Source organism: Pagrus pagrus (genome assembly GCF_965226575.1).
Source record: "Pagrus pagrus genome assembly, chromosome: 1".
In the NCBI taxonomy this organism is placed as follows: Eukaryota; Metazoa; Chordata; class Actinopteri; order Spariformes; family Sparidae; genus Pagrus; species Pagrus pagrus.
In genome coordinates, this window is record NC_140185.1 from 16,438,730 (window position 1) to 16,466,171 (window position 27,442).

The 27,442-nt window shown below is 39.2% G+C and overlaps 2 protein-coding genes across 4 annotated transcripts; one reads left to right on the forward strand and one right to left on the reverse strand.

Moving 5' to 3' along the window:
- Window positions 1–244: 244 nt before the first annotated feature.
- LOC311254323 (myoblast determination protein 1 homolog) lies at window positions 245–5,091 on the forward strand. The gene is made up of 3 exons (XM_084348034.1): window positions 245–3,430; window positions 4,205–4,277; window positions 4,610–5,091. Exons 1-3 carry the CDS (start codon window positions 2,411–2,413, stop codon window positions 4,801–4,803), a joined length of 1,287 nt encoding a protein of 428 aa, XP_084204160.1. The 5' UTR covers window positions 245–2,410; the 3' UTR covers window positions 4,804–5,091.
- Window positions 5,092–6,491: 1,400 nt separating this feature from the next.
- Window positions 6,492–17,788, reverse strand: LOC311252187 (troponin T, fast skeletal muscle isoforms-like). Of its 3 annotated transcripts, XM_084345124.1 has the most exons (12): window positions 17,390–17,788; window positions 12,509–12,526; window positions 12,222–12,242; window positions 11,578–11,596; window positions 11,437–11,482; window positions 9,966–10,082; window positions 9,684–9,761; window positions 9,287–9,400; window positions 9,036–9,145; window positions 8,700–8,790; window positions 8,145–8,185; window positions 6,492–6,764 (listed from the first exon to the last, which is right to left on the reverse strand). In XM_084345124.1, exons 1-12 carry the CDS (start codon window positions 17,598–17,600, stop codon window positions 6,728–6,730), a joined length of 903 nt encoding a protein of 300 aa, XP_084201250.1. In that variant the 5' UTR covers window positions 17,601–17,788; the 3' UTR covers window positions 6,492–6,727. The 3 variants fall into 3 exon arrangements, with proteins under 3 accessions (XP_084201250.1, XP_084201251.1, XP_084201252.1); XM_084345125.1 differs by lacking the exon at window positions 12,222–12,242 and having other exon boundaries at window positions 17,390–17,787; XM_084345126.1 differs by lacking the exons at window positions 12,222–12,242; window positions 12,509–12,526 and having other exon boundaries at window positions 17,390–17,787.
- Between the last annotated feature and the right edge of the window lie 9,654 nt (window positions 17,789–27,442).

Consider the following 27,442-nt stretch of genomic DNA (forward strand, 5'->3'; position numbering starts at 1 on the left):
GGACAGAGGATCACATGGAGTCACGCGCGCAAAACACTTTGTCATTTGTTATTGTCGTGTTATTGTAAAAGACAAACCTGCATAATCTCATGCCGCTTGTTGCAGGAGAGATCAATTTGAATAATTGTGACATACCTGGCAGGGAGATCACATACATAACTTAATTTTGGGACACTTTTTTAGTAGTATTTCATGTCACAAAATACATATTTGAGCTAGCTATTCGTGATCATTTATTTGATGATTTTGCATGTGAACCTTGTGAATCTGTGTACATAACATTTCAACAGAGCTGGAAAAAACATTCACTATTTGCCAGGTTTCAAACTTCAAAAGTATGCCAAGACTGGCATCTTTATCACAGCATTTGATTCTGCTGCTATCAGGTTCATGTTCTCTCGGTTTATACAAACGTGTCCCAAGGGGAGGAGTGGGTGCGAGAGTCGGGGTGGGGGGATCTTCCAAAATGATACCAGCTTCAGTTTAAAGGGCACTTGTCTTAGATTTCACAAGCTGCTAAATTTAACGCACTGCCTTCCCATTAAGCTCTGAGGAGTCTGTGATGTGAGCAGTTCTTTCCCACACTAACGCTTTATATCCCCGAGGCTGCGAGAAATCTCACATTCACAAAACAAATACATGAATAAACTCAAAACACATAAAACTGTCGAATCGAAGGAAACGCTCGAGCTGAAATGAGAATCGAAATTTTGTGTGAAACTGAAATTCCACACTTTTCTCAGGTGTTTACTGGGTTTGGCTTTCCAACAACAACAAACAAACAACCAAAAAACAAAACAGTGAACTCTTGAATTCATATTTCATGAAAAGCAATTAGTTGTGTCTTTTGTAACAATACTGCAAATTTTGATTTTCAGTAACTTTTCTGTCAGTTTTTAAGGTAAAGGCCAGAAAAAGATTAGACTGATTAACCTCACACGTTCCTCAATTTTTCATACACATGTTGACCAAATGATGTCATTTATCTTCCCTAGATCAGGCTCAGTAAAAAAAAAAAAAAAGTATAATAAATGGTGCATTAATATTACATCAGTGATTTCAGCAGGATTTTAAAGGCGTGAAACAAAAACTACAGGAGACAAAAACAGACGACGACTTAAAAACAAATGAGAATCAGTCTGTGAGTGCAGTTTATCATCTGTTTGGACAAATTGTCTTAAACTGTTGTCCAGTGATGACCCCCCCCCCCCTTTACACACACAGACACTCACACACACTTTAAGGGGGAGGAGCCTCGCTCTCCTCAGATCAGAGACGTGACAACTGTGTGACATTCTGACCTCCTCAGTAGGACATCAGACCGAAGCACTCAGCAGTCTCGTCTCTGTCATATCACATCTGAGCTCCTGTAATGTTACTGCCACGCTGACATTCACTGTTACCTCAATGCAAAACATGTAATTGTTGGGATGTCTTAGTTTTGTTTCAGTCAAGTGCAGCTGTCTGAATGTTTGACATGATTGTACAATCTTTGTAACAATTAAAGACACAAAAAAAGTCAGAAGGTCAGATTTTTTTAGTGACTAAAACTGTCAAATATCTGTATGCTGCGAGAGATTGTGCTAAAAACACCAACATAAATAAATTCTGTAAATAAACACATAGGCCTACAAATGAACAAATAAATGTTATTTCAGTGGGATTTTAATCATAAAGACAGAATATCCAAGATAAGTGCAAATTTGTTTTTCTGTGCATACATTAACAATATGAATGTTTTTTTGTAAACTACACCTTTGATTATTAATGAGAATTATCACAATGTGTTAGTGTAAATATAAAGTATTGAACCAGTACATCGCAATGCATTCAACGTCGCCACTCCGACTGTCTGATGCTGCACTGAACCTACATTCAGTCTAAGTCGTTTAACCTAGAAATATAAAGTTTCACATGCGCTTTTGTGAAACATGTTTGTTAACATAAGTGCTCCTTAAAAAAACTATTTTCCTTCACCCTGACTATACAATTATGTGAACAATTATAACATGTTAATGTCAGGTGAGTACAAAACCTGAATGTTCATCAACACAAAGTTGTGTTATAAGACCAATTGACCGTTTTTAACATTTGATGTACAAAATAGAGTAACACCTGAGGGACACAAATGTAAACATAAAAAACAACACAATTATTTTCAAAGATATTTCCTAAGAGAGGTAACAAATCATGTCAGGTGGAGACAGTTTTCTGATTTCAAAATATCTTTCTCATGCAGAAACTTTAACTTCATTATTCAGGATTTTAAAATTTTATTTGAGAAAATATAGAAACAGATGGTGCTGTATTATAAAAAGTTACAGTTATTGTATAGCCTCATATGTTTGTGTGGAGATTTAAAAAAATATATATTTTTTTACCATTAGTAGCATCATGGGGCTGATTTTCTATGATTTTAAGATGGACTTTAAACATGGACTTTTTTATTGCTTCCTTTTTGTCGCTGAGTTTCACCTTAGTGACCTCCCCTCTGCGCACACACACACACACACACACACACACACACACACACACACACACACACCCCTCAAACCATTGGTCACATACACAACAGCCCCGCCTACACACTGACTCCTTTATAAAGACAAACCAAACCCAGAGAGCTGAAGTTACACAGACTGGCCCTTTAAACACACTGATATCCTCTGTAGACACTTTCTACTTTCTTCATCAGGCCAGCTCTGACAGGAGTTGTTCCTGTCACTTCCTTTCCCTTTTCCCTTTTTCTCCCTTTATCTCTGTAGTTGGAACAAACAGAAGACACTTTGGGCACACTTTAACCTTTTCTTTCTCTCAGTCATCGGAGGAACTTTTCGGTGGACTCTTTCTCCTCTTCTTCACCCTCATGTCGCTCTCAGGGCCGATGGATCTGTCCGACCTTCCCTTCCCTCTCTCCTCTGCTGATGACCTCTATGATGACCCCTGCTTCAGCACCAGCGACATGAACTTCTTTGATGACCTGGATGCCCGGCTGATGCACGCCGGTCTGCTGAAGCCAGAGGACCATCTTCATCACCATCATCATCACCACGTCCCCATCGCAGAGGAGGAGGATGAGCATGTGAGGGCTCCCGGGGGCCTCCACCAGGCGGGGCACTGCCTGCTTTGGGCCTGCAAGGCCTGCAAGAGGAAAACAACCCACGCAGACCGGAGGAAAGCGGCAACGATGCGGGAAAGGCGGCGACTTGGTAAAGTCAACGACGCCTTTGAGACCCTGAAGCGCTGCACGGCTTCCAATCCAAACCAGCGGCTGCCTAAAGTGGAGATCCTGCGCAACGCCATCAGCTACATTGAGTCCCTGCAGGCGCTGCTGCGGACAGGCCGGGACGAAAGCTTCTACCCACCGCTGGAGCACTACAGCGGGGATTCAGACGCCTCCAGCCCCCGCTCCAACTGCTCCGATGGCATGGTGAGTTCAAGAACAGCTGAACGGTTCAACTGCTGCTGTATGAAATGTTTGGAATGTGTGTGAGATATTTATTTTTGGCCACAGTGGTTCAATATATTCTCAGTGAAGGGGATCTTTAAGGTCCAATTTGTAAGGAAGCTGATTTTTTGAGTCTCATTCCCAATTCATCAAATACTGACACTTTAGGATCGTAGGTCGGGTTGGCCGCCATCCCATAGCCTCAGTATTTGACGAGTTGGGAATTCTTACAAACTGGATCTTTAAAGTCACATCTGGGAACAAAATCTGTTTTTGACTCTAAAGCATCCATAGATTCACTGCTTCCACATTAGAAACAGTCAGCCTCTAATACTTAAATTATCTAAAAATTGATTTGCTGTACATTTGTGACAGTTGTATGACAGTAAAATAATTTGGAAAGAATTTCATGTTCAGATTAGCTAAAATAAAGACATTGACATTCATTTTGAATGAAAGCATTACTTTCAGTATCAGTTATTTTAGTGCAAATTATTTTTCTGCATCCTGGTTGTTTCTGTGTGTTGCACAGGGAACTTATGCCTGATCCGTTTAATAAAAGTCACATATTTTTACTTAGCATTATGATCCTTTGACCTATTCTCATTACATGATAACATGCAGACTAAGGAGTTGCAGTAAACAGAACAAATACTATCTACTGTTTAAAAAACATTATGTAAATAATAAAAGCATAAAAACTTGCAAAGTAAAAAAGTTCATTGACTGAAACTGTCTTGATTGATCTGTTTCCAGATGGATTTCATCTCTCCGTGCTCGACCACAAGTGAAAACAGTGACGGCTCCTTCGGCACCCAGACAGCATACGGTCAGTTTCTCACAGTCACTCCTTTAATGTCATGTGTTTCTACTTCAGTATGAGTTGTTTGTCTTTTCATATGGGCAGTTTCAATTTCTCTTTTAAAATGACTCATTTCTGAGCAATTCCTCTTTTTATGAAACTGACTTCTCCCTAAATATGACCAGTCTGTCCTCTGAACTGACTGTGTTTTTCTAAAATATGAGTAGACGTTGATATAATCATAGCTTCTTTCCATGTTACCTTTACTATGAGCCGTTCTTCTTTAATATGAGCAGCTCCTCCTCCTTTGTCCTTCATATAAGCCAAAACTAAACAAAAAATGTGTTTCTTTGTTACAGATTCCAGCAGCAGGAAACGGTCACTCATTTCCAGTCTCGACTGTTTGTCCAGCATCGTAGAGCGGATCAGCACAGATCCAGTTGCGGCCCCCCCAGGCGACAGCGTGGTCCCCCAGGGCCCGGGATCGCCTCAGAACAGCCCTGCTGGTTCCAGTCCCCCTGCTGAACCAAACAGCATCTACGAGCCGCTCTGAACCTGACAGAGCGAGGAACTCATATTCCACAAAAACACAAACTTTCAAGACTTTTTTCCCCTGAAGTTTGAGTCCAGTTCCTTCAGACTGGAGCGGACGTTTTCCTCACTGCTTTCTGCTGCAGATATGATAACTGAGGACCATTTTGTATATCTGTAAATAAGATCTGTTAGTTTGTGATATGTATGCATACACACACACACACGATGAGAGGATTGTTATGTCATACATTTCCATATATTATTTATGAGTGAATTACATTTTAATAAAGAAATATTTATATTCTGACTTCCTCTCTTAAGTGAAATTTCTTCAACAGATTTAATCTGATCTCATTTTTTATGTATGCAACCTCTATATAAGTCTTTATAAAAATGAAATGCATCATTTTCCTACAGAAATTTAACAAACTGTTGGCCTTTTGGGAACAAGTCTTTTTTCAAAGGCCTGTTTGAGGCTATGATTTATGGACCGTTCTCTCTGCGGCCACATGTGGCTCCAGTAAGAACAATTTTTTAAAAAGAGCCGTGTTATAGTGTGCTTTTGTGCTTCAGAGCTAAGATATTGCATTAATATGTAATTTGTGTTCACATTTTTATCAACCTTGACAAAATACAGTGCTCATTCCAAATGGGAGCTCCAAAAAGCATAGTTATGTTTTAACAACAGCACAGTAATGGATTTATTAACCCTGACAATTAATCACACTAAAGCTGATGTGTGGGACTTGGTGATACAAAAAACTGTTTTCTACTAATGAGTGCATATTATCTGCTAATAAATGCATAATTTTGCTTAAGTTTGAATCTTAGGAAAAAACTTAAAGCAACATTATGTAACTTTTTTTTAACATAAAACACTTTCTGGAGAAACGATCCATACCATTCACTTTGCAAGCCTGCCTCTAACCTGACCCTAACCCTAGATCCGACAAAATGTCAATACAAATAGGTACCAACCGACTCCAAACGGCCCGAAACACGCCCCTAAACACTTTCTGGAGGAATAATTGAATAATTTTCCCCCTGTCACTCTGTCAAATTTCACCTCTGATCCATCCCATTCACTTTGCAGGCCTGTTTCTATGCCCTAGCCTATTTCCAAGTATGAGATTCGAAAGAAAACAGCAGACATATATGTATTGTGTTGAAGAGATATCTGCTGAAGCTAGCATGCTAACCAGGTAGCCACGGGCCTGAAAACCTCTTTCTCCCTAGCGGTCCGAAGCTCCTATGCTAGCAGTGTAAACACCAACACTCACCTGGTAGTCCAGCTAGCTAACTGAGCTAACAAACTGACAGCAGTCATGGATGTAAATAAAGTTAGCAGCACTTAGCACTTAGCAGTTATCCTGGTGATAGGTTGCACAATATGTGCAGCATATCACCAGGATAACTGCTTTTTGTCGGGAGTATGAATTCAAGATGGCCAATTCTCACATATTGCACCTTTAAAAGTGCTCAAAAATGTTTTGTAATCTTACATTTGATGAACACATACAGTATATAGTCTTACTAACACATAATAATGTTAATAAGGATCTTAAAATGACTTCTAAGGGGCTAATCAACAATTATCACCTGGACCTTAATAGGAAGCGTTACTTAACATTTTTTTTTATGATACCTCAGACCCTTCGCTTCAAAGTGTTTGACAAGAATAGATAGAAGACAACGTGCACACTGGAGGATACTTCTGGCATTTTATTCTTTGTATCTTTTTATACACAAACACACGGAGTTAAAATTTCTTTATTGGAGCTAAATTCATCCAGAAAACCATGTCACTCAAGCAGACACAGGCGGTAAGACTGTTGCCAGTAGTTGCCTTTGTTCCGGAGCTGAGGGAGTCTACGGGCTCTGAGCCGCTGTTGCAGCTGAGGGGAGGCGCCTCCTGTCCGGGCTGACCATCACTGAGGAGCCGCTCACTTCCTGCGGCGCGAGGCGGCTCCCTTCTTGCTACTGCAAAGTGCAAAAAGAGCAAAAACAGAGTCACATCTGTGAAGCGATAGGTGATGGATTAAAATTCATTAGTGCAGATAGATACAGCATGTCTACTGCGGATACAGTGTGGAAACTACAACAGGGGAGACAAACAAACACACTTCTGGACCAGTTCAGATATAATAGGGTGATTTTTCCTTAAAAGGTACTGCGCCCTCTAGTGTTCACCAACAGGCCTACACTTAAAACCATGGACCTACACTGTGCTGATACTTTATTTAAAGGGGCACTATGTAGTTTTGGAGAAAAAAATCAAACTCAGAAGTTCAATGTTAACAATATTAATGAGGTAATAATACAAACTCGGAAATATTTATTTTTTCCATAACTGAATAAACAAGCTGTTCTCAGAAGAAAATAAGTGAAACAGGATGAAATGATGTTGTCAAGTTCAGTTTGTTTATTCATGAAAACAAAAAGAGTTTGTTTATTTAGTTTGTTTAGGCAGAAAAAATTGTTCTCTTCTGAATAAAGTGTCTTCCCCAAAACTACAACAGAAACAAAATGAATGAAAAACAAAATCATCTGACTGAGTTTTTGAAAGAACAAATACGGTAGCCAAGTACAACTCTCTGCTACTTTATACCTCTACTCTTACACCCACTTTAGTTATATCTATACCAGAATAAACTATGATGTTATTGTATTTGTTAGGCTAGTACATAAGGCAGGGCTGTCCAGTGTGGGGCCTGTGGGCCACATTTGGCTCGCCATAAGGTTTTATTTGGCCGCCTGATATTACAATTGTAATAAAAAAGGTTTTCAAAATATGTCATTCAAATTGCTGTTTATGCCATTCATTTTTTGTGAGGTACAATTGTTTAAATATGTAGGATCCCTGGTTATTAATCAATAATAATAGATTAATAAAACAGGTTTTTGCTTTTAGCCCACAGCCCAGCATTAAGCATTCAGTTCCAGCTCACCAAGGGAAAAAGTTTAGGCACCCCTGATATAAGGTAATTAGATTAACATACAAAATGAGTGTCAGAAATATTGAATTGATCCCTGAGGGGAAATTGGTATGTTATAATAGAAATATCACATTACAGCGAGATTTGAATTAAATATAAATAGAGAAGACAATAACAAATAAGAGTCGGTTAAAATAAAATATACAAGTAATAAAATATAAAATAACTAATAAATGTTGCATTAAACTATAATAAGTGTTTACACATATAAATATAATTGTTACTAGTTGGATTGTTTTGTCACTCTTCCAGTGTGAACATACTGAGCAGTACTCACAGACAGACATTATCTAGTCTGACACAGTGACACACAGTTTCTTTGATATTTTTACCACTTTGTTTATGTTGTTGGGGAGCGACTTACTGTTTCTGCAGCTCATCGATGCGGTTTCTGAGAGAGATCACCTGAAAAACAAAGAGCCGTGTTTGAAGCAGATACAGCAGGTATCTCACCACCAGGATACAACTTCTTCCACATTAAAATAAAAGTGATTGAACCACATCTACAGTATTTCAGGTTCATCTCTCCTTTTCCTTAAACCTGGTTGTGACTTGTCCTGGGTTGTTTAACCAGAGGAGAATGTGGATGTGACGAGTGAGGAGCACCCGGAGTGAAATCAAAGACAAGTGAAGTCAACTGCCAAACTATCTGTCCCACCACAGGAGAAACAACCACATACAGAAAAACTCAACCTCATCAATGAGGTAAAATACATGTCATATGAAAAGAAAGCACACATCCAGGTCAAGGAGATTCCTGTGTCTTTGAACACTACCATCGTTTGTTGTTTCAATAATGAGAATTTCACTTCTTTGAGAACAGGCGGTATTTGAGTATCTAGACATATCTGGTACTAAACTTCAGATAAAACAGACAAACCAGGAGATGTCGCAGCAGTCACAACATTTCCTCACAGACCTCATATCTCTGTCTCTTGAGGCTCTCGTTGTGGTCGTATTTGATTGCCTCCAGGCTTTGCAGCCACTCCCAGAGCTCCTTCGCCTTTTCCCTGAAAACACAAACCAGGAACCAAACATTCAATGAACAATTTTTTAAAGCAGCATATTGCTTATTAGTGAAAGGTTTTGTGGATCTTTCGTAAAAAAAACTCATGCACAGTGAGGTGTTGGGTCGTTAAGTGATGTAAAACACATTTTAAATCATGCTTATACCCCAAAAACACAATATGAAACGCTCTCTGTGGTGCCGTTACTGTATGATCTGGACTGTGTCTTGTGTCTTCCTGTGGGTTACCTCAGCTTGTCGTCGCTCAAATTGTCGATGTTCAGGGGTTTGCATCTATCTGCCATGATCTTCTTCTTCTTTTCTCTTTCAGTCTGCCTCTTGCCTCTCTTCTGTTCAGCCTGGAAAAGTCCAACTAGTTAAAACTCTTCATAAACACTGTATGTTGTTACCTGTTTTATTTGAGGTTAAAGCAAAAACAGTAAAAAACAATAAATATTTATTTCAGTTAACAATTAATGAAATAAGTGATAAAAACCTACCCTCTGCAGGATGCCACTGTATCCTGATCCCATGTTGCTCAACGCTATCTTCTTCTTGGCCTCATCCTCAGCCTTCCTGTGGGCGTCGGCGTCCTCCCTCTTCTGCCTCTCAGCCTGAAAAATGAATTTTAAAACATATATCATCAATAAGTAATCAGTCCACAGAAGGTTAAAGAGAAGGTCAACCTTGTTGTGGTGATGCAGAGATTTAGTCAGGGTGTGGTATCACTCCTAGCTGTATGGAGATGTGCAACAGACTTGAAACTGAAGAATCACACTTCAAAACCACTGATGGTTGTTTGTAAAGATGAATCTACTCTGACTGATTCGAGACAGGTCACTTTTGTTGAAAGAATCAAAAGAATAAAGTCACCGTGACAGTTCACAGTCTGCATACCTCCCGCCTGGCCTGCCGCTCTTTATCCTTTTCAGCACGGACCCTCTGCTGCTCAGCTCGCTCAGCACGACGCTTCTCCTGAAAAATCAAAACACAATGCGTCAGTGTTTTTTTACCATGTGCAGAAAGGAAGCTAATGCTTGAACTGTTTGATTTTTTCAACATATCTGGGACTGGGGCTATCTTTAAAACAAACTTTGTCATGAAAGTACGTATAGAGTATTCAGCATATCAATAACATGTGTGATACAGTATATGTTTTATATTTTGATGAAGTCTCACAATTCTTTCTTTGAGAGCGATGAGCTCCTCCTCCTCCTTCTTCCTGCACTCAAAGTGAGCATCGATCAGCGACTGCAGCTCATAAAGGTCTTTGTTTTGACGTTTCTTCTGGATGTCCTGTTGGAGATCATAAGGAGACAGATTTTACTGACTAACAGGATCAATGTTTTTGCTTCTCAACCCACACGTGTTAACACAACTTGGCTTCTGAAAGGCAAAATGAAACACTATGAGTATAGTTTTCAGCAGATACAATTCTCTTAGCAAATACAAACCAAAGCACCAGGAAGGAACTTGCGGACAGGAGGAGCGAGGATCAAATCCCGAACCTCGTGATAAGTGGCTGACCTGCTCAGCCTCCTGACAGTCGAGAACGTGGGAACACTTTATAGGTGGGGAACCATGAGAACGTGACTAAAGGGAGAGCAACCACAGTTGTGGGCCACAAAGAAGTTAAAAGACGCATCCCTCTTTGAGAAACGTAACAGGAAAAATACCGTGCGACATAAAGATCGTCTCACACATCAGTGAAGAATTTTATCTCTTCACTTTTCTCGCTAACAATGCAGGAGTGCCTGACGAGTGAATGATGCTGTCATGACGTGCAAATTATTTTCCAGCCCGTGGGAGTCGTGTGGGATGCATTCTGACTGCATGACAGGACCACACCACACTCTGACTGGAACTGATCTCACACTTCTTTGCCTTGAGTGGAATAAGTGTGTACCAAATCTTTAGGGAAACGGCTTCTGGATCTTGTCACCATTTTAGGGTGACCAGACGTGTCTATCCAAGATTGTCCCAGTTTCAAGCTGCATGTCCTGATTCCTGACAAATATCTGCAAAACACTAAAATGTCCCAGTTTTCAATGTTCTCTTCCAAATGTTCCTGTTTTTATTATTCTTGTTAGTGTTTTAAAATTTTATTTCTAGCATTTTCATATACGTTTATCATGATCCCAATATGAAACCATAGATAATGCACCACACATCTGAATTCAACACTGATTAGTCTGTATGTGTGTCAATCAATCGACCGTCATCAAAGAATTTCTGTCGACGAAGGCTGACTGTTTCATCGCCTCAAGTCGCCTGTGTCTCAGCCAAACAGTTGCACTTGAGCACACGGCAAGGGCTACAGGTGACAGGCAACTAGCTCATACACTCTGTTTCTGTGTGAGAGGAAATAACTCCCCATACCACCAGCTAGCTGTCATGCTGCTGATAAAGTCAGTCTTTTCTAAAGAGCTCCAGGAGGCTCACTCTGCCCTTTGTAAATTACCCAGCAACAAAAATGTTACATTCAAGGTGTTAAAAGCTGGTCTTGGTACAGTAGATGTGCTAAGCGCTGAAATAATTTTTTCCTATCCTGAAGACAACACAGAAGACGCACCTGAACTCATACACATGCATGTGTGGTTCACCTAAGGGCCCCGAAAAATGATCACCCTAATTTATTCAGTTTACTCACATCAAAGTCCACTTTCTCGCCATCAGGGATCTTGGGAGCACTGGGTCTGTTGGAGGAAATAACATTCAAATTGTAACAAGGAGTAACTTTAAGGTGCCAGCGATGTGAAAACATGATGGATACGATGATAAATGCACTCACTTGAACTTTGGCTTCTCCTCTGGTTTTTCAGCATCAAAACAGTGACAGGGAGAGAAGAGAAGTATCACACTGTTAGAAACATAAATATGGAGATGGGAAAAGACTAAAAGACTGCTGGTTAATCTGGGGAGAGCCATGTGGACAGGATGAGTTTACATCTGAGGGCTACAGGTTGTTTCGAAGTCATTTGAGTGAGTCTCAATGTAGCAACACTTTTCACGATCAGTGGTCCGACTCCTGTGTGTTAGCCTTTGCTTTCAGTGCTGTAAGTACACAGTGTTACCTTATTGTTCTATTTTACAGTGTTAATTTGTTGTGCATTAGTGTGTAAATCAAACCAATATAATCGGGGGCATCTGACTAATCAGGATCAGTACGCTGTGTTCCATAAATCACCACATTAACTATTTAATAGTTTAATTGTCTGAACATACTTCATTGCACACTTTCACAACAAGGAGTTTGACAGTTAATTGATGTGCATGGTAAAAAAACACAAGTGGGATTTTTACAAAAAACGAGTAACCAGGTTTGTGATTAGCTTTTTACTGTTTTATGGGACCCTCACACTATATAAAAAGACAGACAACACGGGAGGAAAACGCAGGCAAAGCAACAGCGACTCAGCAGGAAATACAAACTACCATCTTGATCTCCCTCGTCCACTGGCAGGACACATTCATGCAAAAAAGAGAAGAAGCACAGATGAGCAGTGGGGCCCTTAACCATGACTCAGCATTTCCTAATCCTTCGGCCTGTTCCTCCACGAAGAGACTAAAGTGAATGGATAAATTCTTGTCTTTCCTTAAGAAAGATCAGTGAAACAAATAAGTGCACAAGGCTTGAATTATTATATGTGTGAAAGAGTGCCAGGGAGACAAGGAAACAGACATAAGGTCCAATCAGAAGAACAGAGAAGAAATCAACATACCTTCCTCTTCATAGGCCTCTGCATGCAGCAAGCGTCCAAAGCAAGAGCAGAACAGAGATCATTAGTGGTCGGACTGGGCAGCCTGTTCATGTCCTCTTTATGGTGCTCAGCTTATAAAGCACATTGGAGGTGTTCATGTTTTTAATTTTGCAGTAGCAGCCGCTACAGAAGTCCCATCATGCCATGCATTCATTCTGAAGGCTTTCCAAACAATCCTGAGGTTTTATTTGGACAGGAAACTGCATGTTCCTCCTGATATTAATAATAGAAAATAATATGTTTATTTCCCAAATAATAGTCTGGTTATTTCCCTATGCTGTTTAGACTAATCGGAGGGAATGAATATTACAAGGATTTCACAACAAATATGGTTGTGAGCATAAAGTGGTAAATGTGTATCTGTGCTCTGTTACATAGGACAACAGTCGTTTACAGTGTTACATCAGGTTTTTTGCCCAAATATGAACTGCCATTGGCAGAAAATGGTGGCATTGATTATATATATGTTTAAATAATTGCAACACTTAAAAGGACCTGCGTTTGACCTATGTTTTTCTGACAAGTCCCATTTGGTGATCGTGACTCTTGTGTGTACGGACTGTCCTGTTTCAATAGCAAAGATGGAAGTACTGTCACATTGTTATACTTCTGGGAATTTGTGTGACTCTGGAAACTAGGATTTGCATTTTGCCTCTTTTACTAGCACTAAATGTTGGTTTATTTTTTCTGAGTTAGCAGAACAAAACCAGACATTAAACTTAGTATTGGAAGATTAAAAAAATGCTTGTATGAGTTTTATTATGAACTGTCATGTGAATTCATTAGAATTAACTGACAAATGACCTATTTTGTTCTTCACTGGTGGCTAAAAGATCGAAAAAAATTCAATTTACAACCTGCTGGCCAGTATAACTTGGTGTTTTGATTTGGTTTGTTTTGGGGTCTTTCTGCATCGTAGTGTACGGAGGATTTACAGTGACTAAATGAAAAGATAAAATACACATTGTAACATCATTTCCTTTTTTATGTGTGTGACATAATAATATTAAAAACATGTTTTGAAAGGCATACATTTGAAATGAAAAAATACATTTTACCTTTAAGAATTGAATAATTGTAGCAGTAAAGATAAATGAATTCATTTTATTCAGTTAATAAAGGCAAAAGGCATATGAATGTCCTTTTACTATATGTTTTCCATCCTATTATGACAATTAATGGAATACATACTACAAAGTGTCTTTTATTCATTTTTTTTCCTTTTTTGATTTGTTTTCATTAAGATATAAGATTAAGATATAATAAATCCATACTAGTGGTCAGCAATTTCTTAGTCAGTCGTTCATGAAACAGAGCTAAATATGATTTTTCTAAAATGATACAAGTTCAGCAAGCACACAGTAAAGCCTGGGACTTCTGCAGTGACTCAATCTGTGTGAAACAGATTGCTCGGATCATAAAAGCATTTAAATAAACTTGAGAAGTGAGGGATCAGATGACGAATTTGCATCACAACACCCCAATGTAAATGCTTCAGAGCGGTGTGCCAGTTTCACTCTTCGTCTACACACAGAAAGAAAGAAAGCTAAACATGGACTGAAGGGAGGCAAAGACACAGCTTTACATGACTGAAATTACCCATCATCCTCTCTGCTACAGCCTTCAAGACTGACACATGAGTCTGCCAAATGTGATCGTCATTTACAGCAAAATGAGACATAAACAGGGTGATGGATGAGACAGGGTAGTCAATTCATGTAAAGACAGATGATGTTCTTCTTCTCCCTTTCAACACTTAAAAGCAAATCAAATCAAAAACACACATCTGACACTGAGCAGTAGTGTTGGAAACAGGACAAAATGTGTTGACTGTGTGACATCTAACACTGATGGTGATGTGATGTGATAACTGTGGACATTTTTTAAAGCAAAGCCCAAATGTTTGCTGCAGTGCACTGCACTTAAAAAACAGGGGTTCATGGCGGTTCTTCGAGGAGCCCGAAGACACCGAAAGGCACTTTAGTGTTCTTCATTAGAACAAGACTAAAGTGCAACACACAGGCCTTGACGTGACATACAGATCAGGGAGCGAACGTGATAAAACGAGAGTTGACACATTGACGCTGGGGAAAAGGGCAGTGTCCCGACGTTGATGCTGCAGGTGTGCGTGCTTACATAGAAAACAATGGGTTCAAGTGTTTATGACACACTGCTGGTGTGCGTTGCCCCTGGTGGCTGCAACATTCACGACACTGGAATGAATGAATGAATTGATGCTGGCTGAAGTTGTTAATATCAAAATGGTTTACCATGTTGGTGACATTAATGTGCACAGAAAATAGCTCACGGTGGTGCCAACAAGCTAAAGAGATATCTTGTTAATTTTTTTGCCTGAGGGTCTAACTTAAGTAAAGTATCCAAAACGGAAAAAGCTCAAAGTAACTTTTAAAAGTAAACTACCAGAATTTTGATGGGTGCTTCTTGGTCCAAGTTCACCTAAAATATCACGATTGCTTTCTGGGGACGATGAATATTCACAACACGTATGTATGTGGCTCTAAACCAGCAGTAAGGAGTTCAAAATATCATAAGGAATTATCCTCTGGCCGCCCATGAACATCCACCAGGAATCCCTTAGTTTTGGACCAAAAGTGTGGGACATGTGGAAGAACAGACACACCATCTGGTATGATCCTGTGGTGTGTCATTTTAAGGGTGGAAAAGGCAAATGATTATAAAAAAGAGCCAGTTTATTATACAGTGCATCTCATGCTGGAGCATTAACTCTCATCTCCATGAGTTCCCAGGTCATGATGACAGATTTGCTACACTTCTCTGTACAGTAATCGGTGTAACTGATAGTCCCTTCACACTAACAGTGACCTGGAATAAACCCATGTGTGTCTGAAGTTGGTCTAACTCTCAGCCTAGCTTCTGATCTTTTTACAAAAACATGCCTAACTTCTCTGCTTTGGTATGACAGAGTGAACGTGGGTCTCTCATAACTCATAAGAAATACCATCATATCAACATGTTCTCACTCCTAACGTATCAGATAATGTAGGTTTGGTCAGTGATTCTAGGCTTCAAACTACTGTATGACGCAATACTTTCCCCTCTAGCGTCAGTTTTGCACACGGTCTAGTTGGCAATATTGAATATCTAAAGTCCAGTAAGACTTTCAAAATAAAGCTTGCTAACAAACATTTACCATATCATGAGATCCATATGGTTAATATTGTTAAACAGTCGCAGTTTGGTTAGGTTTAGGCACCAAAACTACTTGGTTGTGTTTAAAATAAGTAAATAAGTTCAGTTACGTAACTTTAGTTATTTAAGTTACAAACAATTCAACTTTGAATTTTGGTCACACACAAGACTCAAACTAAGATCTCCTGGGTGGAAGTCCTGCGTTGCGTCCTGCGTCCTGACCCAACCAATGACCCCAAGCACATCCTCATGTGTAATTTTGTCGGTCCTTTACTCTCTATAATCCAGAAATGAATCTAGAGGGGAACCTATAGTGTTGTAGTTTGAAGCGTTGGCCACAGACCAAGCCGCCATATTTGATGCACTGGGAGAAAAACGTGCTGATCATATCGTAAAAAACATATCAAATAGATGTAGTAACATTTCTCTCTACAATGTAGTGGAGTAGAAGTATAAAGTAGCATACAATAGAAATACTCAAGCAAAGTCCAAGTTTAAATCTCACTTGGATACAGTACTTGAGTAAATGTACTTAGTTACATTCCACCACTGGGGTTAATGTAACTCTGAACCATTATGTTGGCTTAAATAGCTACACTGTACTGTATGTTTCTGTTTACACAGTCAAAATACTGTATGGAGGAGATGTGCAGCTGGTTTCTAACATGCTGCTGCTTAAATTCTTGAATCACTTCTGTGGGCAGTTATGAAGAGGAGGTAACTCCAGTGGAAAGGGCTGACAGGAAGCTAAAGAGGAACTAGATTAGTGAACTGCAAAAATATCAAACCTAACAAGACAATCGACTCTTTAGTCTTCAAATGTTCTGTCTTTAAATCTGCCAGTAGAGTGTGATGTAGCAGCACTAATGTCTGCTGCAGAGACTCCACAGTTATCTCCACCAGGAAACAGATAATAACTCAACTGGTTACACTGGGAAAATATCTCCACATACTGGCAGATTTCTGTCACTGCGTCAAGGAAAACTTTCAACACCAGTTTGAGCACGATTTGAGTTTCTGCTCGTTTTTAGCTTTCCTGAAATTTTTGTTCATTTGGATTCTGTATCTGCTCTGAAAATGACTCTGATTCATAAGTTATAAAGGAGTTCCTTCCAAAAAAGAGGAGCAGTGGAGTCTTTATTGTAATCAGAGCTAATGTTTCATTCATAGGTAAATGTTAATCGTAGAAAAACAAACAAACAAATGCCTTGCAGATAAGATAACCCTAACACCATTAACTTTGACGAGTTCAGTGCAATCTATCAGTATGAAATGTATTTACAAGCAGCTCTTTACTCATATTTTGCTAACTAAATAGGTGTTACAGCAGTAGTAACTAAAAACTATGAAACTAATGCATTAATGATTATCAACTTCAATAACAAGTTCCACTTTTGACTGTGAAAATGGTGATTCAATTAAAAAAAGTGTTAATGTATAAACAAATATTTTTTAAAAGGCAAGAACAGAAACAACGCAGGAGGGAAATAAAATGTAAAAGTTGGGCAGAAACTCAAACCATGCCTCAAACACTGTCCTTTAAGAACAAGTTGACTTGTCAGGCAGGATATGTTTTGCAGCGTGTTGATGTTGAACTGTCTGTCTATCCTCCGGAGCAGAGTGCTGAATGTCCTGCAGGAGAAAGGTGAACGGACTGCCCATGCCACATACCTTCCTCCACCTGCTGCACCTCCTCTGGCTCTGGCTCTGGTTCAGGTTCTGGTTCAGCCTCTACCTCTGGCTCTGCTTCTACCTGGGCCTCCGCCTCAGGGGCTACTTCTACTTCTACTACCTCCTCCTGGGCTACGGGCACGCAGCATGCACCAAACCGCCGGGAAGAGGGTGGGTGTCGGAGAAGGCCGTTAATGAAGACCACAGACATGACAGAGCCATTAGAAACCAAAAGTGAGAGATTACTTTAGTAACACAGAGGATGGATAGATGAGCGAGGGACAGAGCTGCTGGAGAGAGAGAAACACATGATGATGAGAGAAAGTCAGTCAACCTTTCACACAGAAGCCATATTGAACTGTTGAGGTGGAAACCTGCCCAAAGAGCAGCCAGTTTTCTGCTGATTTTATGTACACAGATAAAACATTTAGCTTGAAACTCATTAAAATAAAGGTCCAGATGAATTATATTATATATTTGGTACGGGAGCCTAGAGCAGTCATAAAGGCTTTTTTTTATATCCCTCATAATCTTAAAATCACTGACATCTTAATGCTGTGAGGTAACAACACTTACTGAGAACATTTTCAAAAATAAAACTTGGTTTGAGTCTCCCAGCCTGAGGAAGCTGCTGAATGGTCTGGTGGTATGGCAGCAGACACTTTTATTTTTTTAAAAAAAAGAATAAATTAGATAAGATGAGATAATTTAGTCAATATATTTATCTACACTGTAATCAAATGTCAACATGCAGAGGCACATTTCCAGAAAGAGAATGGTTTCTACAACAATGATAATGTCGATAATATAATGATTATAATAAAGGAATAACATTTTAATAGGCTGTTAGCAGGATTGTTGTGGTCACAGACAGCATGTAAGCATGTTCACTTTTAATGTGTGGAAAGACCAATGAAATAAACCTAAAATAAAGGAATTACAAGCTAATGGAAAAGCATCTAGACTGTTAGCTAGGAGAGTGTAAGCAACATTTAAGTGAAATACTTAACCTACAGTATATCTTAATATAGCCTGCTATAACTCCTTGCTAAATGTATTGTGTATTGTATTGATTTTTTTTTATTTTTTATTTGACGCCAGTTTGAATTTCAATGAAGACCGTTGTGATTTTCGGATGAGCAGCCTAATGTTTTTTAAGTTAAGTTTTACGACAAGCTGTCCATTTAGGCTAGTTTTCCACCATCACTGTTGAAAATATGGCCGTTGTGTGAATGAGGTCAATGACAGTTGCACTGATGTGACATTTACAGATGACAGTAACATGTCACATGACAAGAAAATCAATGTAGAGAGCTGAGTAGCTCGATCACATTTTTTTCTTGACCATGTGACTGAAAAACAAAAAAGTCACCCTTAACTTGGAAGTGTTTGACTGACAGCTGGGTGTTAGCCTAGTCTGCTTTCTCCCTAGGAAAGAGGCCTTCACTTTCTTTTTGTGCCTACCAACAATAAAAGATCGTACGCACACAAAAAAAGAAACAAAAAGGAAACGAACAACTGTGTCTGTATAAAAGGCATTTATGATACTGGGTAAAATCTACAAAGCTAATGAAACCGAGTAAATAAAGCAACAAGGGAGATCTATTCACCAGAAAATAACCCAAAATAAATCTGTGCTGATGTTAGTATATCCTGTATAGTGAACAGGTATCGGTGTCAAACACTTCAACTTAAGCGTGAAATCAGGCAGCTGACAAATTAGTGCAGTGGAGAAACGTCTTCAAATCGATTCAGTCGTCTTTACCTTCCTCATCTTCAGTTTTGGAAAAACAAGGCATAAAGTGGGACAACAGAAACAAATATAACACAGTGTTATTTCATAATTACATTTATATAAAGTTGTCAAGTCAAGTTACTATATTTAAAAAACAATTATATTATAAGTTATATTTAGTTCACCTCATCTAATGAGGTTGTTACACATTTATCACTTAACTGTAAATATGAAATAAAGCCAAGCATGTTGTTGTCACTTACCCTCGAGCTGATCCCTGAAATATGAAGAAAAGAAATTCAGAAATCAATCAAACATGAAATCTCAGCCGGCTTCTCTGCATCAGCTTGTTTTATTAAAGTTAAGACGAAACCACAGTACTGACAGTGTGGGATTCACTTACACTTCCTCAGTGTCAGACATGGTGACAGCAGGCTTCACACCTGTGGGAACAGACAGACAGCCCAGTGAGCTGACAGGGTTGAAACCGCAGCAGAGACTTTGTGGATATGAAGAGGTTAGAGTTTGATCCCCACAGAGACATCTGTCCTGCTGCAGGAATAAAAACTTATCTCCAGCTCCGGTTTAGTCTTTATTTCTATTACACTGGAAGACTTCGTACTCAAAAACATAAAGGAAATGTATTATTCAATTTCTTGGCAAGAGAACAATGAAAATATCCAACAGTGAATAAAGTTGTTAAAATTAGCTGTACTTTTAGCCAATTGAATATACAGTATACCCCACTGTACATTATAACATTTAACATTTAATACAACAGAGCCATTTATAGCACAAGTCATACTTTTACTATTATCCTTGAAGTAGGCTATATTTCTTCTGCACTTTTACTTAAGTAAGATTTTGAATGCCAGTATTATTTGTAATGCAGTTACATCATATTTAATCTGTCCTCAAAGATTTTATCACTTGATCCAAACACCTTGTCCAGAACTGTTCGCTCAGCTGTTCGTGAGGTGTTATCTTCTTTGCAGGTTTGTTACAAGACTTGAGGATCCAATCAAGGTCCACACGTCATTAACACTTACGTCATTGGCTCTATTTTTAGCTTAAAAAATGATTGTTGGAGGAGACATTTACTATCGCCTGCAGACTACACAATCCCTTAAAGGGCCAGCATCATGAAAGGTCAAGTTTTTTTCCTGAGGGAAACTGTTTTGCAGCAGTTGTAGTAAGGGTGTAAATATAAAATATAAAATATCAACCAGGTGCAAATCCAAAATAACTGCAGGTTAACGACAATGATCACTCTTATAAGATATCTCATAAGATATGTAATATAAAGCACAGTGTAAATAGGTAACACAATAGGGAGCAGTAAATTGTGATTTTAGACACTTTCAGTATGAATCTTTTTTTAATGACTTTATCACTGTCGGTTAGTCCCACAACCTTATACTAATGAATGTTGTTCCAGGACCATCTTTGCAGCTGACCAGTCACATTGCTCTGATGTCATATCTTTGTGACTCGTGTTGGTGCTGTTAATCGAACATTATGATTAAAGTTGTTCCAGGTTTGACATGTCAACCTGGCTGAAAGAACTCTCATTTTCTGGTCAGATACATATTGCTATAGCTTATTTTGTTCACTTATTATTTTTCTGTCACTGTTTGGTTCGGTATACTCATCAAAAATACTTAAGGAACAGACAGTTTTTCAGGTCGCACAGCAATGACATTGATTATGATGTTCCAGGAACAACACCAACACAGTGATCAGATTCTGCCTAAACGTCTGTCTAGAAAATACAACATTTTTCATTTTGAATTTAATTGTAGAAAGTACTTTTACGTTCCATTGTTGAAATTTTAAAGGGAACTATATAGAGCAATAAAAGGGTTTACTGCAGACCTATTCAACTGATGGCCCGTGGGCCGAATGCACCCCAGTTTACATTGGTCATTTTATATGCTCATTTGTTAGTCTGCTAATAAGCCCAATCATTAGCTTCTGCATAGAAATGCCCTTTTTAGGTTAAAAGGTTTTAACCCAGGCTGTTTAAGAGAATTTATGAGAATCAAACTGACAAACTTCTTGATTGACATTTCAGATTAAAAAGGTCCATTGTTTTTTTTTCTTGTACTTTTGTGAGTGTAATTAAATTGTGATAACTAATAAAACGGAGAGGAAAAACAGGGCACTGTTTGAAAACATTCAAATTCTGAGCTTCACAGGTCAGACATAGGATTACAAAAGTCCAGCCCATTGGCACTTCACTTTTTCAAATATGGCCCTTCAAAAAACTGTAGTTGAGTAGGTCTAGTTTAGTGACAAGAATATCAATTTAATGCTTTTTATAGTCCACAAGAAATGATTTTGGATGATAGCTAGGTATCTTTTCCAAATGAAATTCCATCCACCTCCATTTACTGGTGTGGAAGCATGTGTGGATATCTCAACACTTGGACACATTAAACCAAACTGGTTGTATGACCCGAAACCAGAGGTAGGAGAAAAAAATAATACATTTTTATAGCTAGCGCTCAACTTAATGCATACAGTACAGAGCAAATGTTTTTCACTGTTGTTGCAGACAGTCCTTCAAACCCAATAAATGCTCTCCTGGATTCAACACCAGCTTTCACAGTTCATAAAAACTGCCACTCCGATCCTATATATAGGAAATACCCCTCTAACCAGCCCAAAATGTTCCTATAGGCACTCTGAGGCTCAGCTAATGTTGTGACATCATTTCAGTCCAAAGGAAAAGCTCTGTTGGAGCAAATGTTAGAGGATTTCTGCTCTCTGTCTATTCTATATCGTATTTGATATATATATATATAAATGTATATTTAAAGTGTCTTTGGATGACTCCTTCACACTTAGCAGTGGGCACAGCTGCAGAGGACTTTGGGGATTAGTTCTGTATCATATTTCTGCCCATCAGCTGAGGAACGGTGTCCAAATAGCTGCTTTAATCCCTGGGCTCGGTCCGGCGGGAGGATCCTCTGCACTCAAACAGCCAATCACCATGCTCGTCCAACAAATGAGCTCTTTGATCGACTTACAGTTGACAGCGGCCTCACCTCTGTGTGTGCAGCATTCATGCAGTACATACCGACACTTCAGCACTCTGTATATTTAGTGGGTGGCCACTTCATTTCTTAAGTATGAGAGCACTGGATGCTGAGAAGTGTTTCTGAGTCTTTTCTGAAACTAAAACTCGGCGCTGAAACTGAAAGACCGATGAAACAGGTGAGACTGCGGAGGAACATCACATCCTGAGCCAATCGAGAGCAGATTTAGACTGAAATATGAGACGGATTCATTGAAACATCACAGCAGTTTCACACAGAGAGAAGAGAGGAACTGGTAGATGGACAGGGATGTGTGTTTTGCCTCTGACAGTAAACGTATCATCACTATCTCAAAACCTCTGCCTGTGTATCAGTTTAAAGTTCAACATAAAGAGGTTACTGGAGGAGAATCATGTTTCTATCATTTACGTGTGTATAATGAACATTTTAGACAGAGATAAAAAAAAAAGGATGAACTGTGATGCTGTGAGTGTGTGAACATGCATGTATCATTGACATTCACACATGCTCATGGGGGCCAGCACCACACACAAAATGATATGTAAAAAATTGAAAAATGTTGCAAATACAACAAAAGTACATCAGAAAATAATCTGTGTGGTTTGAGGCTTTGGCATTAGAAGAATGATTGTTTCTTTAAGACTTCTGGCTAAAGATGAGCACTAGTTGCGATTACGTCTGTGAGCCTCTCTAAGGGACCTTCACTGTATCCCCAGGAATTTCGTTCATATTGAGTCAGCAGTTCAGCAGGTCAGAGTTTACATCCAATGCCAAACTTCAGTGCCAATGTGGCAAGTGTGCCATTTTATCACTACTATTACTTACACAAAGCCTTTGCATGCAGGTAAAACAGTCAGAAGGTAAATTAAAGACGTAAAAATAAAAACATCTATTTAATTGTCTTAAACTTCAACAACACAGAAAGAGAAGACATCTAATTTCATTTTCATTCATTTCATTGTCATCGTGCTTTACAGTAAATGTCTTTAATTGCATAAATTTCTCTCTGAAGCTCTTTGGTTTTACTTCATCATTTCAAATTATGATCTATGTACTTAAAACATATAAACTAATAAACAAACATATAAAATTTAAGTAGGTTTTAATGATTCAATGACATAAAGTGAGACTTTTACTATCTGTTAAATCAATCTTGCCTCAGGAAACTGGACTCCCGCTCCAGAGCCAGACTGTGAACCGTCCCAAACATAAACTACACATGTCTGACATGCAGCTGAACATGTCTGCACATATTTCAGACGTCCCTCCTGAAGTTACTGCCCGCAAGTGTTGGAGGACAGATCTGTGTTTCCTCTCAGCCTGAGGCTGACCCTTTCCTTCTACGTCACATAAATTCAATAAAAGCAAAATCTAAAACCAGCCAATTTTGGCTTAAAAGGAGAGACAAAAGTGTAAAAAAAAAAAAAAAGGTTGTTGATGGCTGAAGTGTGATTTCAGAGCCGCTGCCTGTCAGTGGTCGTCCTACCTCAGAGAAGAAGAGAAGCTCCTCCAACGATGAAGATGAAGGTCTGTAAGAATCTCCAGGCTCCGCTCAGAGAATAAGTCCTTGTGTTATAGCGATACTTGAGCTCATCAGGCCCTTATTGGCTGTGGGATGAGAGCGAGGTGTGTGTGTGTGTGTACTATGTATGTTTATGTGTGGAAAAGGTGGGGAGAGGAGGGGGGGCAGCCATGACCCTGGAGAAGGAGATGGATGAAATACTGTGGATGGAAGAGGAGGGCTCAGGTTTTGGAAAGGAGCAGCTGAGAAGCTTCTGTTGCTAAATTTACAGTGATAGAAGGCTGAGAGGGGGGGTTACACATCAGCCTGGCATCCAGACAATGGAGCGAAAGTGTGTGTGAGCGTGTGTGTGTGTGTGCGTGTTTATGTGCCCACCAGCACACTTCATCAACCAGTCAGTCAATCAGTCAGACACTCAGTCAGTACAGAGCAACAGAGTGACAGAATAATAATAGAAACTGGAGTAAAAACAGTCCACTGGAGCAGAAAGGGACAATAACATGTTTAGCACTACTTTTAATTTTTTGCTAGCTTGTAAATTGCGGCTTAAAAGCCTGATTATTATTCGTGGTACCCAATTAATCAACAACAAATGAAAATATTTTAATATTTTTATTTAGTATTCATGAATGTCCAAATATGTAGCTCTCTATGGTGGCCAAACAGGCAAGAACATGTAATTCGGTGCCTTCTTGGCTGTCCTGCATGCTAGAAAATTGGTTGGCATCTACGTGACTATAAATATTTAAATAGTTAATAGTTCCCTGTGTGTTTTTATAACAGTAATATAGTAGAATTTAAACAATTTTAATCTTGAAATAGTTCAGAATGCAGCTGGTGCCCCTTTTTGTTGCCTCTGCCCCTCAGACAATCTGAGTCCACCTCTGGTGGTCTGCTCTCTGTTTTAATGCCCATGCAGAACTAATCCAGCCTCATGGGCACAGCTGCAGGGAGGTTTAACGCAACGTCACCAGAGGGCTTTGCTACCAGGCCGTGCAAGGTGTGAGGGGGTTATTACCCAATCTGTATTAGCGACTACATTCCATGACATATTTTCTAAGCCACTCAGTTCGAAAATAGCTAAGGTCTACAGTAGACATCGTCAAACAAAACCACAACAGTTCATGCCAAAAATGCTGAGCACCATGACGATGCAGGTGTAGCATGTTGTTTTGGAGCCAAAAGCTTAACCACAGTATAAGATCAAAAAATTCTTCAAAAATATCATCCTGTCGATATATGTCATGACGTCAGATCAGACAAAAACGATGATGTAGGGTGTTGTTAAATTTGGAGGACTTGTTGGTAGCAGGTCAATACCCAACCTGTTAGGTTTACATAAAGGGGACCCAAACGCAGACAGTAAGTCGAATGAAAAGCAACCTTTAACCTTTAAAAAGCTGAAAATCAAAATCCAAAATGTAGCAATTAAAGGCAGATAACAAAACAGCAAACAAAACAACAAATGCAAAACAAAGAACAAACCAAAAAAGCAAAGTAAAAACCAAAAAAGCAAAGTACAAGTATAAACCAGGAATAACGCAAGGAACAAGGAACCAAAAGCCAGAAACACACAACGGGAGGATGGGATAGGGAGACACAGAAAGATAAGGACAAAGCAGATCAGACGAACTGACAAAGAGAGGGGAACAAAATGACTTAAATACACAAGGGGTGATTAATTGATGGTACACAGGTGATCACAGAAAAAGGGCAGGAAAACAGACAAAGGGAGGAAGTACAGAGAGTGAACAAGACACATGAGGATATAACTTCAGAATAAAACAGAAAATAACTGAACCACAAACTCAAACCGTGACACAACCAGCGGTGGAATGTGAATAACTATAGTCACTGATGCTGAAGGACAAATTCAAGGCACTTGTACTTAACTTGAACCTTTTCTTTTCATGCCACAATTGTTTGACTGCTTTAGTAACTAGATTATATGAGAGTTTATAGAATGATGTTTTATTTTAAAATAAACAACCCAACAATATAGGCTACTCTACATGTATAGCTGGGACAATACATTTATTTGTCAACTGACAGAAACTAATTATTAACTACTTTAATAATTTGTCATTTTTCATGTAAAAATACTTCACACATGTATCGATTTGCTACTTTTCCTTTAATTATTTTAATATTGGACTGGCTGTTGAACAAAACAAATATTGTAAAAAGTCGTTACTTTGGGTAATTGTGAGCATTTCTCACCAATCAATCAAATAATGGACAAAATAATCAGCAGACTAGTCCATGATAACATTATTTGCAGTCCTATACAAAATAGTTCAAAATGAGCTCCACCTCAACAAGTACAACAGTAAAATCCTGCTTTCACATTAATTACCTTTTTGTTTTTACATTGTGGTATTAATACTTCTACTTAAAGCTATGGTCTACGATTTGAAAGATTTGTTATTATTATTAACATCATTTAGATGGTGGTTATGACCCAATAGTACCACCCACACAATGTGAAGAGTAAAAGGAACCAAAAAAATCCATTCTCTCTAGTGTCTGTAAAACTGAAAAGAAATTGACCAATAGGAGCCATCCGGCCCGGATGGCTCCTATTGGATCAATTTTCCGATCCAATCCTCGCTCACTCTCCTGCTCACGTCTGGTCCCGACCCACTTCCGCATTTGAAACTACAAGCGGACAAGAGGTTTGTTTTGCCCTGAGCAGTTCAGCTGCCTCTGCTCGCCCCACTGACAAAGAGTCAAAGAGAGAAAGTCTGTCACTGAAAAGACACAAAGCGGAGATGTGAAACAAAGAGGGCTCGAAACGGAATAAACATCGGGTCATCGTTTGAACGGTGGCGAAAGGTCTGTGAGGATATGGGCCCGGTGCTGATACAGCGGCATTTCTGTTGAGCAGGTAACCTTCGTCTTTATTGTGGATGTTCTGACACAGATAACTTTCATGCCGATGCTGCTGATGACTGTGAAGCTGCCGTTAGTTTGTTTCTGTTATTAGACGGTGTCTGTCTCTGCAGTGTTGTCAACACTTGTTTACTTGTTCGATGGAGACGTTAGCCTCTATGCTAGCATTGTAAGCTAACAACAAGCTAACATTGCTAACATGTTTACACCAAATCAGCCTATTTATTTGCTCGTGGCAGCTAAATGAAGCAGCAAGTAAGATGAATGAATGGATGAATGAAACCCCAACGTGAAGCGGAGGGGTTTCAGATTTATTTCTCCATAACAACCTCTCGCCCGGTCACTGCTCAGCTGTTTTGCTAACCCTCCTCCCGGTCTTGTCCGTTTGTTTTCAACGAAGCCTTTGCTAAATCAATATGATGGATTATCATATAGGCGTTACGATGTGTGTATTTGTGTGTCTTATCTGTCATAAACAAGAGATCACGGTTTACGGCACGTTTGTGTCGCGGTGCTGCTCAGACAGCAGCTGGGACACACACAGCTGGTCCGAGGCTCATGAAGGTTTGTTTTTCAGCCACAATGTGGAAGCGATCGTTGTGATGAAAGCTGGCGGCAGCATCTGTTAGTCTCTTGGCCCTCAGTAACTTTTAGAAGTGGCTAACTTAGCTGTTGTAACTTATTACGTAGCTGTAAGGTAACGTAGCTGTAGCATGCTAATGACGTTACGCTAGCTTGGCTGTGGAGCTTAGCTGTGGACATTGTAATGACTTACAAGAGTTACGTGAGTTTCAACGTGCATTGTAATAACTTTATCTGTGAATCCGACATCGTTACTCCGC

Coding starts and splice junctions, on each gene's coding strand:
- LOC311254323 (XM_084348034.1), top strand. CDS start 2,411: ATGATTTTAAGATGGACTTTAAACATGGACTTTTTTATTGCTTCCTTT. Junction 3,431..4,204: donor CCAACTGCTCCGATGGCATG/GTGAGTTCAAGA, acceptor ATCTGTTTCCAG/ATGGATTTCATCTCTCCGTG. Junction 4,278..4,609: donor CGGCACCCAGACAGCATACG/GTCAGTTTCTCA, acceptor TCTTTGTTACAG/ATTCCAGCAGCAGGAAACGG.
- LOC311252187 (XM_084345124.1), bottom strand. CDS start 17,600: ATGTCTGTGGTCTTCATTAACGGCCTTCTCCGACACCCACCCTCTTCC. Junction 9,146..9,286: donor ACAGTGGCATCCTGCAGAGG/GTAGGTTTTTAT, acceptor GGACTTTTCCAG/GCTGAACAGAAGAGAGGCAA. Junction 8,791..9,035: donor TTGAGCGACGACAAGCTGAG/GTAACCCACAGG, acceptor TTGTGTTTTCAG/GGAAAAGGCGAAGGAGCTCT.